This window comes from Astyanax mexicanus, chromosome 8 (genome assembly GCF_023375975.1).
Source record: "Astyanax mexicanus isolate ESR-SI-001 chromosome 8, AstMex3_surface, whole genome shotgun sequence".
Taxonomy (NCBI): Eukaryota; Metazoa; Chordata; class Actinopteri; order Characiformes; family Acestrorhamphidae; genus Astyanax; species Astyanax mexicanus.
The window spans coordinates 45,379,546-45,396,799 of NC_064415.1; the positions used below are offsets into that span (position 1 = coordinate 45,379,546).

General features: G+C 37.0%; 1 protein-coding gene across 2 annotated transcripts; it reads right to left on the reverse strand.

Annotated features, from left to right (window-relative positions):
• Positions 1 to 1,473: 1,473 nt before the first annotated feature.
• On the reverse strand, positions 1,474 to 15,393 carry si:ch211-284o19.8 (protein lifeguard 1). 2 transcript variants are annotated; one of them, XM_049482987.1, is made up of 7 exons: positions 15,358 to 15,393; positions 11,661 to 11,941; positions 11,385 to 11,467; positions 8,384 to 8,584; positions 7,121 to 7,249; positions 3,743 to 3,886; positions 1,474 to 2,535 (listed from the first exon to the last, which is right to left on the reverse strand). In XM_049482987.1, the coding sequence occupies exons 2-7, from the start codon at positions 11,938 to 11,940 to the stop codon at positions 2,383 to 2,385; spliced, it is 990 nt and encodes a 329-aa protein (XP_049338944.1). In that variant the 5' UTR covers position 11,941; positions 15,358 to 15,393; the 3' UTR covers positions 1,474 to 2,382. The 2 variants fall into 2 exon arrangements, with proteins under 2 accessions (XP_049338944.1, XP_049338942.1); XM_049482985.1 differs by having other exon boundaries at positions 15,266 to 15,384.
• Between the last annotated feature and the right edge of the window lie 1,861 nt (positions 15,394 to 17,254).

Consider the following 17,254-nt stretch of genomic DNA (forward strand, 5'->3'; position numbering starts at 1 on the left):
CAAAATTATTCCAAATGGACATGGACAACTCATCCAGGATGTCAGAAAAGAACCCAGAACAACATTTAACATTTAACCAGAACTCTCAGGTCTCACTCGCCTCAGTTAAGGTCAGTGTTAATGATTTAATAATAAATTTGTGTCCATGGGAGAGTTCCACAGAAAAACCCACTGCTGACCACAAAGAACACAACGACCCGTCTCACATTTACCAACAAACATCTTGACGATCCCCAGAACTTTGGATAAACAATCTTTGGTGTGAAGAGAACATACTGAACTTTAAACATGGTGGTGGTAGTCTGATGGTCTGGGGCTGCTTTGCTGCTTTAGGGCCTGGACACCTGCTGTAACAGATGGAACCTGGAATTCTGCTGTTTACCAGACAATCCTGAAGGACATCTGTTTATGTCCTCAAGCTCAGGTGTACTTGGGTTCTGCAGCAGGACAATGATCCAAAGCACACAAACAACTCTGAGACGCTGTGGATGATCTTAAACAGACGGTTCATGCTCGAAAACCCTCTAATGTGTCTGAATTAAATACATTCTGTAAAAAAAGAGTGGAACAAAATTCCTCCACAGAGATGCAAGAGACTCTGTGCCAGTTATCGGTAAAGATTGCAGGAGGCAAACTCTTGTTCTACACAGGGCTAGATTGGTTTGGATAGTTTTCTTTCTTTTAATAAAATTATCATTTTAATGCTGATTATATTTGTCTGATATTCAAATTTTAGAATCAGAAAAATGTCAATATGACAGATTTCAGTGTTCCAAAGCCACTGTATTTGATGGGTTTTGTTTTTTTTTTGATGTTCACAATAGATTTTGGTGTATTTAACATTTATACTTGATTCCTTTAGCAAACAGGAAAATACACATACATTTCTGAGTGTTGATTGGTTTTAAAATCCATTTTCTATGCATTTTACCTTTATCAGCAGTAAAGTAAACTTTTTCTTTTCAGAATTTCAAATATTAAAATGAGGAAATCTGAAAGTAATCAATTACATTTTAACAAAGTTGATCAATCTGCACAATTTCAACATAGTCTATAACAGATAGCTCAGTTATCAGTTAAGTTATCGAAACATCTTATAAATGCATCTACAAGTCGTATATCACCACCGTGCAAGCTTTCCATGAGAACTTCAGAGGTGTTAGTTCCACTCGTGGTGTGGGATACCTTTATATTCACTGAATGATGGTGGGCAGCTCCATGAAATCCAGTAAACTATAATCAGTTTAGATAATCAGCAGTTATGAACAGTTTTTAGCATGTAAGTCAAACAAATGTTTATCAAGATCAAGGTTTACTCAGCACAATTCAAGTAATAACTAGTTATAAGTAATAACTTAGAAAAATAATAAAACACCACAGTAGTAGTATCAGAGTAGAACTGTGCTGTACTAAACATTTGACCACAAAACAAGTAATTCGATTTAAGACAGAAAGGTTAGTATGAGACAAGAGTTCAGAATCTCAGCTTTTATTTCCTGCTAGTTTTCATCAGATGTGATAAACTAATCAGGACATACCACCCTTTCTTGAAACTTATTGTACGATAAATCGATAACATAGTTATCGCGACAGGCCTAAAAATGGTCAAATTCAGAGTAATAAATTGTTTCTGTCCAATGAACAACTTGTGTCTTGAAAACAGAAATTTTAAAGGTGAGAGATAAAAGCTTCTTAACTTTCAATTAAAGTCAATGTAAAGAGAGTTCATTTCAGGTCGTTTCGTTTTCTATTGGTCCATTCATCAAGAATTTTGCCACAGTGTAAGAGACAGTTTGTGTGTTCACATTATGTAGTATGCAAAACATACTAAAACAAAAATATACTTGTTTTTCATTGGACAATATCATTTCTGTTCATATTTACATTGAAGATATATTCAAGTGACCTAAATTTTCCTGAAAATAACAACATCCAGCATGTGTGAATCTCCCCTATAGTTTGCTTTGTAATATTTAGGTTAATATAGGTATTATATATCCTGCAAAATCTGTCTAGAGCCCTAAATGTTTAGCTGTCAATGTGCAGTAAAACATCCATTGGATCATAACCCTTACCAATAGGAAACACAAAAGTAATAATAGTAACTAATCGACTAATCAAAAAATAATGGGTAGACTAGTCGACTACTTAAAGAGTCATTAGTTCCAGTCTTATATTTCAGTCACATTACATGTTGGTAGATGTATAGAGAGATATTTAGATAAATAGACAGACTCAGTGATGTTAATCACGTTTGAGTGCTATAGTAACCAAACTCTGAGTGAAATGTCCTTTCTGGATCTTCTACAAAACTGGTGCTAAATGGAGAATGTCTGTATAAATGCGTTTTAATGGAACGTTTTCTTTTCTAATCAAAAGCAGTTAATTGTTTGAGCTTCCACCAAGAATCATGAGGATGTAGAGGAAGATCATGATGATGTCTAGATAGATGATTAAGGCTCCAAAGACATACTCCTCAGGATTCAGGCTGTACTTCTCCCGACCCATCACCAACTGACAGTCCACCGCCAGAAACTGCAGCAGAGAGAGAGAGAGACAGTCATTAGACTACGACAGTAACTTTGAGTATGTACTACATACTCCTACACAGATGACAATAGATCAATCATTTCTTGAAAACAATAGATTACCCATTTTTCAGAGAAATCTCTTATTATTTTTTTTTACATTAAAATATTTAAATGTGCTTTATTTAAACTTGTATTTATTCTTTCATAAAGGCAGTTGAAATGAATTATTCAATTTCGATCAAATATAAAACAAAATAACTGTTCATATTGTCAATAAGAGAAATTTGCCTGTAAGAAAAATGAATAAATTCAGAAAATATCAATAGTAAAGGACTCTCTTGAACAGATAATTATTAGGTCACAGCTGATATTGGTACTTAATATTAGCATATACCTGAGAATCAGGAATCAACATCAGAAGGGATCAAACGCTATCTTCTCACGGATGCTGATTTTGTGCAACAGCATTTACCAGATTTCCTATTCTTCCTCCCAGATTTATGCAACCAATTTCTCAAACTTCGTGTCACACAAAATTGCAAAATGTCCTAAACTTGTTTTTCACTTTCTTCACAGTGGAATGCATAAGAACCATGCAAAAAAAAAAAATAACTGGCAAAACATGAACAGCCTCATAACTGAACCTTGTGGAACGCCCCTCTTTATTCCTATAAGATTTAACTACAAAACATACTGGTCCAGCATATTCAGCAATGTTCTGTGCAGACCCTGGAACTATAAGGCCTGTGGGCCACATCTGTTTTTTTGCCTTTCCATACCCGGCTCTCAAAAAATTAACTAGATTTTGCTGCACTTGTTCAAGCCAAAGTACTAAAAAGACAAAAAACAATTGTTAAGTATTAAGTAATTTAATGCTCGTTCTTACTGCAAACACGAACATTTTCACATAAGTATTTTTGTTTAATAGGAATTTTAAATAAAAATTGTAATATTAATGTTTTTTTTACTATGCGTGCTTTACATTTCCATTGCTGTAACTCTTACTGGTAACAGCTTATCAAAATCATCTTTAATGCATTATTGAAAAATATAAAATTAACAAATAGAAGTCAACTGGTTGGCCTTGCCCTCCAAAACAGTCTCAGCATATCATGTGGTCATTCCGGAAAATTAATTGCCTACCCCTGATTTGTGGTGTACTGGACCACTCTGAGTGTGGACTGTGGATGGGCATGTTTACCACTTCTTACCAGTGAATAAAGCAGAGCTCCCAGACATCCGTACAAAATCTGTAACATGCTTGAGTAGTAAAATATGCTGAAGAAGCCAAACATGAGCAGATCGACTGCCAGAATGATGATAATACCATTACATATAGTAAAATCCACTCGGGTCTGAAACACAGCACACAAGAAAACAACAAATAACTTCAGTTACTTAACTTTACCACACATGAAATTAGAAACAGGAACCAATAAGACCAAATGATTATTGGTCTTAGTAATAATACCACCATATTTAATGAAGAAATACTTAAGTGGAGTACGCATATATAACAAAACCTCCTTGGATGTGTGTAGGGTGTTTTTTTTTGTTTGTTTTTGTGTGTGTGTGTGTGTGTGTGTGTGTGTGTGTGTGTGTGTTTGTATTTCTTTTCATTTATGAATATAAGTCTTATAATCCTATTTATAAATGCTTTGTATTAATGTACCAGATATTCTCTCTGATGGGATGTGAAAATGTAAAATCTTGTTAATCTTTTTCTTTCCCAAATAAAATTGAAATATTAAAAAACAGAACTTAACTATAACAATTATATGATTCCTCCTGCTCATTCTGACTGACTTTAATACTCTAAATGAAGGGTAGGGGGGAGCTCTATAATGCTATATATAATGTTCATATGATCCAAATACCCATCCTGACATACTGGTATAAACTGGAATTTTCATATGATCCACACACACATTCTGACAGATTGTAATACACTACATGTGCTGTGTAATGCTCCAAAATGTTCGTGATTTGTAGACTCATTCTCACAAACTAATACACTGCAGAAAATATTGGGTAACTTAAACATCACCCTGCTTGATCTGTATAAATAAACTTCAATATCAGACACATATAGCCTGTTACTTTTAAATGCACTTTTTAAATTATGATTTTGAATGAAAATGTGTGAAAAAGTGTTTGCCCCAATAAATTAACTGTGATTAATCACACTTTTTGGAAAGCTGAGTTTAAGTTAACTACCCACAATCAGGCCTGATTACTGCCAGACCTGAAGAATCAAGAAATCACTTAAATAGAACCTTTCTGACAACATGAATCAGCAAAAAGATCTCAAAAAGCAACACATTATGTCGTGATCTGAGGAAATTTAAAAACAGATGAGAAAACAATGTTATCTTGAAGAGGTTACAAAGGCTTTGGAACTTCTAAGGCTTTGGGACTCCAGTGGACCACAGTGAGAGCTATTATTCACAAACTGAGAAAACATGGAACACTGGTGAACCTTCCTAGGAGTGGCTGAAATTATTCCAAAAGGGCATGGTTAAGGTCAGTGTTTTGATTCAATAGTAAAAAAGAGATTGGTTGAGTTCCATAGCAAAAAACACTGATGACCAAAAAGAACACAAGAGCCAGTCTCACGTTTGCCAAAAAAACATCTTGATGATGCTTAGGACTTTGGGTAAATATTTTTTGGACTTTTTTGGTTTAACCACACTGGATTGGGAGCCTCACCAATAGGAAGTACAAACAGAGGGCATGACAAAAAACAACCACGACTAACTGACTAATCAAAAAAAATATTATCAGATTAGTCAACTTCTAGTTGCAGCGCTATTTTTCAAACAGGGCTAGAATGGTTTGGAAAGATTTTCTTTCATGAATTAATAAAATTCTTATTTAAAAGTTTTTTTTTCACTCAGGTTATCTCTGTCTGATATTAAAGTTTGTCTGATAATCAAAAAAATATTAGTATGACAAAAATACAAAAACAAAAGAAATCTGTAGGGGCAAAATACTTTTTCATGCCATGAGGGAATATTAGATGAGAAGTGGTAACCACTCGCTTCTGAGCTATTGAGGTCAATCAGCCAAAAGTTCGACCTAAATGCCACGAAACACTTTTACAAAACACTCTGGTATAAAACAAGCTCTCTTCAGGGAGCTTTAGTAAACAAACAGGCAGTTACAAAAAAAACTGAGTGTGCTTACATGAACTTCATAATCAGATTACTGCAGAATTTTTCAGTTTTTAGCATTTTCAATGAATATATGCAGCTGAAACAAGAAGCAATTTTTTTCCCCTAAATTACTTTTACTTTTATACTTTAAGTAGTTCTGAAAGTAAAAATTAAAAAGGTTGAGTTGATACCTCAGCTTATACCAAAGTATTTTAAACATTAGTTTCTATGAGTCCTAAACATATTTGGGAATATTTCCAGAATATGTTCAGGACTCAGACACAGCCTCAATCTTTAGACTAAAAACTGTTACTTGTTAAACGCTGCTCGCTTATTTCTGGTACCAAACTAAGAAATAAAAAAAAAACTTAGTTAAGAATACACATACACTAAAGGCCCTGTCCCACTGCGATTGCGTCTAAATATCTACTAAAGTACGTCCAAATTTCAGTGGACGCAGTTTAGTGGATATTTAGTGGATATTTAGACGCAATCTGGACGTAGTTTAGTGGATATTTGGACGGCACCGTCCAAGTGGACGTAGTTTAGACGTTGCTGTCCACTTTAGACGCAAAAGTGGTTTTGGTACTTACTAAAATTTTCGGAATAGACGGCAACTAATATGGACGTAATTTAGTGGATATTTAGACGCAGTACGGACGTAATTTAGTGGATATTTGGACGGCACGTACAGGTGGACGTCGACGTCCATAAAAATATTTTTCTGGCGTCCATCGCTTTTCCACACTTTCCAAACTCCACCCGGCGTACAATCCAAGGCCTGACCCATACAGTCCTCTCCTGCTGCTGCTTCCTCCTCCTCCCGGTCTGGTCCAGCACATGGAGGAGTATGTTCTGCTGCTGCACCATCACTGCAAGGAATCTGTGGTCCATGGTTGTGTAGAAGAGAATAGATGTGCTCTCTCTTGTAGCTCAAGAAGAAATGATGATTCACTAGAAAAAACAACCATATATAGTTGGAAGTCGATGTCCAAAAAGTGGACGTCCAAAGAGTGGAAGTCGACGTACAAATTTGGAAGTCGGCGTCCAACTTCAATTTAGACGGAATATGGAAGTAATTTGGACGCAGTGCGTCTATATTTTGGACGCAGCGCGTTCACTCAGTGGACGCAGTGTTTTCTGATAAATTTGGACGTACTTTAGTGGATATTTGGACGCAATCGCAGTGGGACAGGGCCTTAAGAAAGACTGATTGCTGAGGTAAATTGTTCCTCATTTTATCAGATTTTCTAATCTGATTTTAAGATCTGACTCCAATATACAAAATCAGAGTATGCTGTTTACATGACTAATTGAATAATCAGATACCTGCATTAACCTGTTCATAATCAAATTAGGTAGTGCATGTAAATACTCTCAGTGACAGATTATATTTGAGGTATTATTTGACTTTTTAAATATTCCAGATCTTACCTGAGCAGAGAAGATTATGATGGTGAAGGAGATGACTAGTGTAGCACCCATAGCAATGACCACAGAAGTTGTGTTATGGAAGGAAGCCACAGTTCCCACCATGTAGGAGAGACTCAAGGTCACTACCGCCTGTAGACACAATTTAAAATATGTTCATTAGAAGATTTATCTCCTATACATCAGTTTCCCAGACAAGAAATAAGTCTAGTCATAATCACGGATATGTGTAGTCTGAATGTGTGGATAAACTGCTGTAGACTGAGTGTGTGGGATAAACTGCTGTCGGTTGAATGTGTGGGATAAACTGCTGTAGGTTGAATGTGTGGATAAACTGCTGTATACTGAATGTGTGGATAAACTGCTATAGACTGAATGTGTGGATAAACTGCTGTAGACTGAATGTGTGGATAAACTGCTATAGACTGAATGTGTGGATAAACTGCTGTAGACTGAATGTGTGGATAAACTGCTGTAGTCTGAATGTGTGGATAAACTGCTGTAGGTTGAATGTGTGGATAAACTGCTGTAGGCTGAATGTGTGGATAAACTGCTGTAGGCTGAATGTGTGGATAAACTGCTGTAGGTTGAATGTGTGGATAAACTGCTGTAGACTGAATGTGTGGATAAACTGCTGTAGGTTGAATGTGTGGATAAACTGCTGTAGGTTGAATGTGTGGATAAACTGCTGTAGACTGAATGTGTGGAATAAACTGCTGTAGGTTGAATGAATAGACAAATGTGTAAAGCCCAGTGTGTAGGCTGCCTGAGAAATGATGTAATGCCAGAAAAGAAAGAACAAAAGAGTGTGAGATGTCTAACCACAGTGAAGTTCATGCCCTACATGTGCGGTAAACTGTTTTTTTGGTCAGCTTGTTGAGGCATGAGAACCATAGACAGGAACAAATAAATCAGGTCAGGAGACATAACATAACACAGGAGGAAGTTTTTGATGCTTCTACTGAATTATGATAAAATTTACTAAGGTAATAGTTTACTATATACTGATCAAGCATAACAGCACTCTGAGCATATAAATATTATATTATATATTATATTATATTATTATAGTTCTATAATAATAATTACTGACTTTAGTCCATTTTGTTTCATTGCATACTTTATTTTTCTCTTTTTACCCTTTTCTTAAATGCTCAGGACCCCACAGGACCACCAAAGAGTATGTACAGTATGATCTGGGTGGTGGGTTATTCTTAGCACTGCAGTGATGGATTTCAAGACCTGCTTGTTCAGTTACACTCTTACCAGGCTGATGAGGTTCCATGGGTGTAAGCGACTGAAAGAGGAGCAAACAGACAGACACATAGCCACCACCATAAAGATGATGTAGGAGCTGATGTACACCCATATGTTGGACTGCACTGCTGTTTTCACTGTTTCCGAGAAGGTGAACACACACACTACTGAGAAGGTGACCAGCAGCTGCAGAGTGACCACGCTGAACACCTAAAAAAATATGCAATATTAAAGTATTTAACATACTAAAGCCAACTCAAATTACACCAACTGATAAAAAATACAAATGCAAAACTCGATATGCAGTTTTGTATAACTGCAAAGTTCTACTTGACTGTAAGTGTAAATAGTGATGTGATGTCTCTGTCTAGCATTAGACCCTTCTTTAACTGTAAAGCCTCTTAAGGTGCCTTGAGGAATCTTCAAGAAAAGCACTTTAAAAGAAAATGTTCCTTGATGCACCTTAAACTTTCATGAAGGCTCTTCAAAGCACCTTCTCAGCTAACAATTTTTGGTTAGAAGAACGTTTCATGAACCTTACAGTTAACATGGTTGAAGCATTCAGGTTTTCTGGATGTTCTTAGAATGTTTTTTTACAGTACTTTTATTTGTAGTCTTAGGAACATTACTTTTAATGTTAATGTTAACATTTGCATAGCTGGGAATGTTACAGCTTAAGAAACGTAATAATGTTGTAATGCAAACTTTTATTATGTCACAGATTTTCAGAACAAAATATTACATTACATTACATTTGGCAGACGCTTTTGTCCCAAGCGACTTACAATAATGAAGTACAAAAGTAATAGGAATTAAGATAAACCATTTTTAGATAGGGCTTAAAGGAGGTCGAAGGGAAATAAAGGGATAGAGAAGTGAAGGAGGGGAAGAAGGAAATGGGGTTAGAAGTAGTTAGTGTGTTAGAGGTGTTAGGAGAGTAAGTGCTCTTTGAAGAGCTCTGTCTTCAGGAGTCTCTTAAAGATAGCGAGAGATTCTCCTGATCTGGTAGTGGAAGGTAGTTTGTTCCACCATTGGGGAACTCTGTATGAGAACAGTCTGGATTGCTTTGTGTGAGTGTTTGGCAAAGCGAGGCGACGTTCATTGGAGGAGCGCAGCGGCCGGGAGGTAACGTAAGCCTTCAGGAGTGAGTGCAGGTAGGAAGGAGCCTGTTCTGTCGTCACCTTGTAGGCGATTGTAAGAGTTTTGAATTTGATGCGAGCATCAACTGGTAGCCAGTGGTGCTCAATGAGCAGCGGGGTGACATGTGCCCGTTTTGGTTGGTTGAAGACCAAACGTGCTGCTGCATTCTGAATCATCTGTAGTGGTTTTACTACACAGGCCGGGAGGCCAGTTAGCAGGGCATTGCAGTAGTCGAGGCGTGAGATGACGACTGCTTGTACCAGGAGTTGGGTGGCCTGTTGCCTCAGAAACGGTCTAATTTTTCTGATGTTATAAAGCGCGAAGCGGCAGGATCGAGTAACTGAGGCCACATGGTGCGTGAAGGAGAGCTGGTCATCAACCATAACACCCAGGTTCCTAGCAACCTTTGTCGGTGAGAGAGAGAGAGAGTCGATGCTTATAGAGAAGTTGTGTTGAAAAGATGGTTTTGCTGGTATGACCAGAAGTTCAGTCTTTGAGAGATTTAATTGAAGGTGATGCTCCTTTCTCCATGCGGATATGTCAGAGAGACACTGCGATATCTGTGCAGAGATTGAGTTATCTTCAGGTGAGAATGATAGGTAAAGCTGGGTGTCATCAGCAAAGCAATGGTAGGAAAAGCCATGTGAGTGGATAACCTGACCAAGAGAGGCAGTGTATATTGAGAAGAGAAGGGGACCCAGTACCGAACCCTGGGGAACCCCAGTGGATAGGGAGTGGGCTGAGGACAGCTGTCCTTGCCACGACACCTTGAACGAGCGCCCAGTGAGGTATGATCTAAACCATGACAGCACATTGTCTGAGATCCCCATGTTTGAGAGTATAGTTAGGAGGAAGTCGTGGTTGACCGTGTCGAAGGCGGCCGAGAGGTCCAGCAGAATGAGCACTGAGGACTGGCCTGCAGCTATAGCAGTTTTCAACGCTTCAGTTACAGACAACAGAGCCGTCTCGGTAGAGTGTCCTTTTTTGAATCCAGATTGGTTCTGGTCCAGGAGGTCATTCTGGGAGAGGAAGCCAGAGACCTGATTGAAAACTGCTCTCTCAAGAGTTTTAGAGAGAAAGGTTAGTAGTGAGACCGGTCTGTAGTTATCAACCTGGGCGGGGTTGAGAGAAGGCTTTTTAAGCAGTGGTGTCACATGTGCTTGTTTGAAAACACCAGAAGTTAAAGAGGCATTGATGGTGTGAGTGATAGCCGGAATGATTGCAGGTGCGATGGTTTGTAGTAAGTTTGAGGGAATTGGGTCAAGCGGACACGTAGTAGGACGGCTACGTGTTAGGAGAGCCAGTGTCTCGTTCTCAGTGACAGAAGTGAACGAGGAGAGCGCAACGCCTTCGGTGGAGGGACACCGGGCTGCAGAGCATGTAGTAGGACTGCTACATGTTATTTCTGTAGCATTCTGTAGCATTACTGGCTAAAGTTCCAGGAAACATTTCAAAATGTGAAATATGTTCTTATAACTTTCTCTGTTAGCTAGGTGTATAGATTCCTCACAAACTCAAACTTATATTTTTAACAGAGGTTCTAGATAGTGGTAATGCTATTGCAATTGGAAAACATGTTAAATGCATTGTGGTTAGCTTAACTAACCTACTGCTAGAATCCTATAACAAGGCTGGCAACAATTAACATTACCATAATTACCATATGTGTGTGGGTTATCCATTTTTTAACATAGTTTAAACATGCTAGCTAATGTAACTAGCTCGATTGCTAAATTAGCCTTTTAGCTGACATGAGTCCTCTGAACTGGAGGCTAATCTCTAACACTGTCTGATGACCTGTGTGTGTGTTTGTGTTATACTTTTTAATAGCAAACACAAAATACAAACTGTTAAAAAAAATAGCACAAACCTTTCTGATAAAAGCCCGCCGCACGGTTTTGTCCTCGAATGCTGAATCTACAAGAACTGACTGAGTATCTGTGCACTCAGTTCCTAAAAAATAAATTCAACACAGTTATCATACATCAGCAATGTGATACACACTACCTGGCCACTTTATTAGAAACCCAGTGCCATACAAGCTGCCACTAAGATGGAGCTCATAGGTGTTTCTAATAAAGTGGCCAGAAAGTGAAAGCTCATGAATGTAGATGTTTGTAATAAAGTGGCCAGTGAGTGGATGTACCTGTATAGGCCATATTACCCTCAGGGGGTAGGTTATCCGCTACATGACCACCCTGCCCAGGGGGGTAAGGTGGATATGCTGGATACACAGGTGGGGTGGGGTCTGGACCATAGGCTGCAGCTACAGGAGGGTAAGTGGAGTAGACGGTTGAGCCGTAGGGGTATGGAGGAGGGGGCTGCATCTGATCTGGTCCAGTTTGATACGGAGGTGGGTCAGCTGGAGCCACACCGGGGCCGCCGCTCACCTCCTCAGGAATCGGCTGCTTCTGAATGTCCGTCATTCTGTAGGATACAAGAAGGATGAAGGTGCCATAGGGAATGGGGAGCCATTGCATACAGCAGTTAGTCACCCCTAGTAATGATAAAAGGGACACTAACATCTCAGCAATATGTGTGGGACATCCTGTGGGTGTCATTTTTCAGCAGGATAATGCTCTTTCACACAGAGCATGGGCTTCCCAAGAATGTCTGCTCTAGATTGCAACATTTCCTTGGCCTTCTCGCTCACCAGGAACCATATCTTATGTTGAATACTTTAAATTGTTTATTTGCTTTTTTTTTAATACATTTTCACTCTGATATTGTAATCACTTAATTAATTACGTACAGAATATCATTATTATATTCACACACAAAGTTTCATTTGATTCCTTCTTGGTGCAATCATTTTTTGTCAGAAAGTATATTAGTGTATTAATTTTAGTGTATAATCTTTCGTATTTAATATAATAATAATAAGTAATGCAGGGCTCACTGTGACAGTAAATCCTTCCACTGTTGGGCAAAGAAACAACAGAGTAAAAAAAAACACAGAGTGAGGAAAGTGTGTTTCCACAGGCATCACATGTGTGAATTTGGTGATGTCTTAATGTTGTTTTAATAAAGGTTAGTGGGCTTTGAGGTTATGATAAGGAAGATAATGAACAATGTATCTCAAGAACAGCAACATCTTATAGAAGCAAATAACATAACTTTCAATGGAAATCAGTGTCAAAATATTTTATTCTTAGTCAATTCAAAGGACAACACTGTTTAATAGGTAACTAAGCAGTAACTAAGTAATAGTGCTACATTAACACCTAAACCTCTTCTATTAACTACCAGGAAGTACTTAGTAGATAGTACTGAACTAATGATTATAGTAGTTCACTATTAACTCCACATTATTTACTGAGACTTACATACCTCCTGGAGAATTACTTACTAATTATGTCTTCTTTTTAGTAACTATTAATTACTAAAACATTAATTACTGCTCAACATTAATCAACATTAACTACTGAAAACCCTTACATGCCACTTGGGGAAATTATTTGATTAGTGGTGATAATAAAGGCATATTTGAAGCCAGTGACACCATTTGTAGCAGTAACCTTAATTATTTTATTATCCTCAGTATCTTTTAAATATTAGCAACATATAGTAAAATACTACAGAGTGTATTAGTCTGCTTAACCTCATTTTTGGAAGAAAAAACATAATGACATAATATTATTACATAGGAGACATCAATTAATGTTCTCCAGAAGGCATCTAAGACACTTAAGAATGACTGTAATAACTTTTGTTTTAATCATCATTGCTTTATTACTAAGCACTAACCTTTTAAAAGTTTATCTTCATACTTTAATTTGCGCACTATTAGGGTAATTACGGTAATTTCACAGCGCCGGACAGCTGCTGCAGGTGGTGATATTACAGCCAGTGACACCATTTGTCATTTATAAACATTACTTACCATAGTATCCTTTAATATTGTCCAAGTGTTAGACACACTGAAATGTGCAATAATCTGCTTAACCCTAATTTTTGTAATGTTCTGTCAGTGTGTTACAGGTGTTTATTCTAAGTCCTCCTGGAGATGTGTTTAGTAGTAGTGATGGCTCACATACAGCTTTACTGTAGGTTGTGTCCTACATCCTTATTTTGCTGGAAACCATGTTTTAATAAGTAAATATTTGTGTTAGATAACGGACTATGTGTCCCTGTGTTTTTCATAGATAATTTCATAGATAATTAAGGGGTCCCTGTCTTCTTTTTCAGGAGTTAACAGCAGCACATGGTAACCCATTATTAATTACTGAGGTTAGTTAGATTAGTTACTGTGTTCTTCTTTAAGAGTTACTGCAGATCATGTCACAGTATTATAAAGTGAGAAACATGGTAACAGTTAAATAATTACTATAACTAACATATAACCTAGCTAACTAACACACATATAACCTAGCTAACTAACACACATATAACCTAGCTAACTAACACACATTTAACCTAGCTAACTAACACACATATAACCTAGCTGACTAACACACATTTAACCAAGCTAACTAACACACATATAACCTAGCTAACTAACACACATATAACCTAGCTAACTAACACACATTTAACCTAGCTAACTAACACACATATAACCTAGCTGACTAACACACATTTAACCAAGCTAACTAACACACATTTAACCTAGCTGACTAACACACATATAACCTAGCTAACTAACACACATATAACCTAGCTGACTAACACACATATAACCTAGCTGACTAACACACATATAACCTAGCTAGCTAACGCTAACCACGCACACAATTTAGCTTACTTAGCTAGCTAACTAACACACATAAACTAGCTAACTTAGCTAGCGCTAACTACACATCCTACAGCAGTTTAACAACACACAAAGCGTTCTCGGTCGATCTGGGGGGTAAAATAAGCTGGAAAAGATCTAAATATCTTGATTACTTGTTTATTTTCAGTCAAATACAGAAATATGAAAGCAGCAGCAAGACAGCAGAGACTTTACACTGGAGACCAGGAGAGCTGCGTCTGCTGCGAAATTACCGTAATTACCCTAATAATGCGCACTCCGAGGTCTCTGTGAGACTGCAAGGGTGAAGATGAAAATGTATAAGATTGATGCTTAATATTAAAGCAGTGATCATTAAAACAAAAAATATTACAGTCGTTCAGTCATTGTTAGATGCCTTCTGAAGAACATTACTTAAAATTACTGATCTGAACAGCCAATGATTTATAAAGGAAAATCATTAAAAGGGTGATAAATTTTTTCCCACCACTGTATGTTACATAAAATTGACAACAGACAAAGCAATTACTGAATAAAGGTTTACAGAAAAATGCAATGTACAAATCTGTGAAGATGCTACAGAATTTTCACAGAAGCTTATTATCAAGGTACTGATAATCTGATACTGTTACACTCTTAGTTCCTCATCTGACCAGACTGATGACCTCAATGCATGTAAAACGCATGTTTCTCGCTGTTTCTTTTTTTCTCTCTTGCTCCAGCTATTACTGTTATTAAATAAAAAAGCGATATAGTGATATAGTCAACACCACTTCAGATAAACTACTTCACAAAAAACCTTGCAGCTAAAAAAAATCACAACCCCAAGCTGCTTTATATCAGACATATCTCTATTCCTCTGACTCTTGTTAAGAGTCCTGATTAGACTAATATTAAGATCATATTTATTAATCAGATATCTGAGATTTGTCCAATCAGATTAAGGTACACACACCTTTACTACTGTGCACATTCAGCAGCTAAACTAAATTTAAGCACATCATTAAAGAGCCTCTTACCGTGTTCTTCTGTGTATGTATGTGTATATCTTGTGAACACACAATTACTCACTCACTCACTCACTCACACAGCTAAACTCTGGTTTTCTCACCTCTTACCAATCACAGACTGGAACTGCTCACTTCCGTACGTTGAACTGAAAGAAAAAAATATCCTGTATGTGGTAAACACTCACACACACACACACACACACACACACACACACACACACCTACTTCTTCTTTATTTCTTAAGGTATGTGATTTTCACTGTTTAAAAATATCTACACTGAAAGGATCTCAGACGTGCTGATAAAAGGTGCTTTCCGTAACCATTCCAAACCAAAAAAAATTTAACCCTTTAATAAATAAATACAAAATATTTTAGCATCCAAATGGTCTTTTGTCTTGGTTTTGGAATATTCAAAATACATGTACAAACCTCAGGCAGGAAGGATCCCCTGGGAGGACAGTTCAAATAACAATTAGACCATACCTACAAACCTTAAGGATCCAGAAAAAAATCTAAAAGGATGAATGGTCCAAATACTTTCGAGATTTTAGGCACAAAGAAGGTGTTAAGGAAAACACACTAAACACCTGGGAACAAAAGGTATGTTTAGTTGTTATTTACAAACTCAAAGATTTAGAAAAGTTCTACTTTTGGACAAATGGTACAAGAAGTTCAAAATACACCTAAAAACCTGAACAATACATATTTATACTCAAAGGACAACCTGCAATTTGTTGTAATGGTGATGAATGTTTGATGATTAGCCAAGATACATTTTCCAACTACACTGATGTAGAAAATGTCTGCTAGACAGCCCAACAACTTATAAGATACACTAACAAACCGGAGAAATCTAGAACGATTCAGCATGTATGAATTGTGCAAGAAAATACAAGATTACCAGAAAACCTAAAGGATCTAAACATGATTTCAATTAATAAATGTCTTAAGAACTAAAACTATCACAGCTATGACAAGTCATAGCTATTATTAGTTCTTTAAATTTTAAATTTCATATTTTAGAGTTTTCAGGGTTTTTATCCTGGTACTTGATACTCTTTAAGTTTAGATTTTATTCATTGAATTAATTATTTAAAAGTGTTCACATACAATTTTCCGATTTCTGGACGTGTTCCTGAGCCCATACACTAATTTTCAAAACAGGATCAGTATAGCTTGTTTTTAGTGCAATATCCAAATCTTCACAATTTTACACTGAAGGACATTTTTCTTTTGTACATGTAATCATGTACGGTACATGATTACAGTTCTTTCTTGAGGAGAATGGAAGAAATACTTTACTGAATCAAAAAAATGCAGAATTGAATATGACGTGGACATGGAGAAGTGAAGAAGATCTAGATGCACACATAATCATAACAAGTAATTTGTTGGTTTAAATGTAAGCAACCATGTTTCCTGTGAAAATAAAAGATGCAAAAACAGTGCACACCGATCAGCCCCTAACCTCACTGCAAAAACATGGAGTTCACCATATTGTGACACCGTGTTTCAAAACCCCTTAAAATCTAGAGTTACAGAGGTTTCACCTAAACTTCCTTTTTACTCAACCGAGTTCAGCTTTTACTTAATGCAGTAAATGAAGAGGAACATTGCAGGTCACATGAACTTAAAATGCAGAACCCATGTCTGGACGTCTTTATAGGTGGATTATAACTTGTTATATTTTAAATGGCTAAAATGTGGGATGGTATGGCTCTGCAATGATCTCCATATCAAGGGAAAAAAGAGATGCACATGAGACTAAGGGCAGGTTTGTTATTCTAAGGATAATGTATACAGACATGTCAAAAGTCAAAGGATAACAGTATATAAGGTGGTCATGATTGCTATCTTAGGTAATGGCTTGGGAACACTCTAGTTTAACTTATGGGTGTGGTAATACGAAGCCAGAGACATGAATTATTGGACAGTATATTCTATTTCTGGAGTTGTTAGGCATTTAACGTTCCTGGATCCACAGTGTCACATATGCA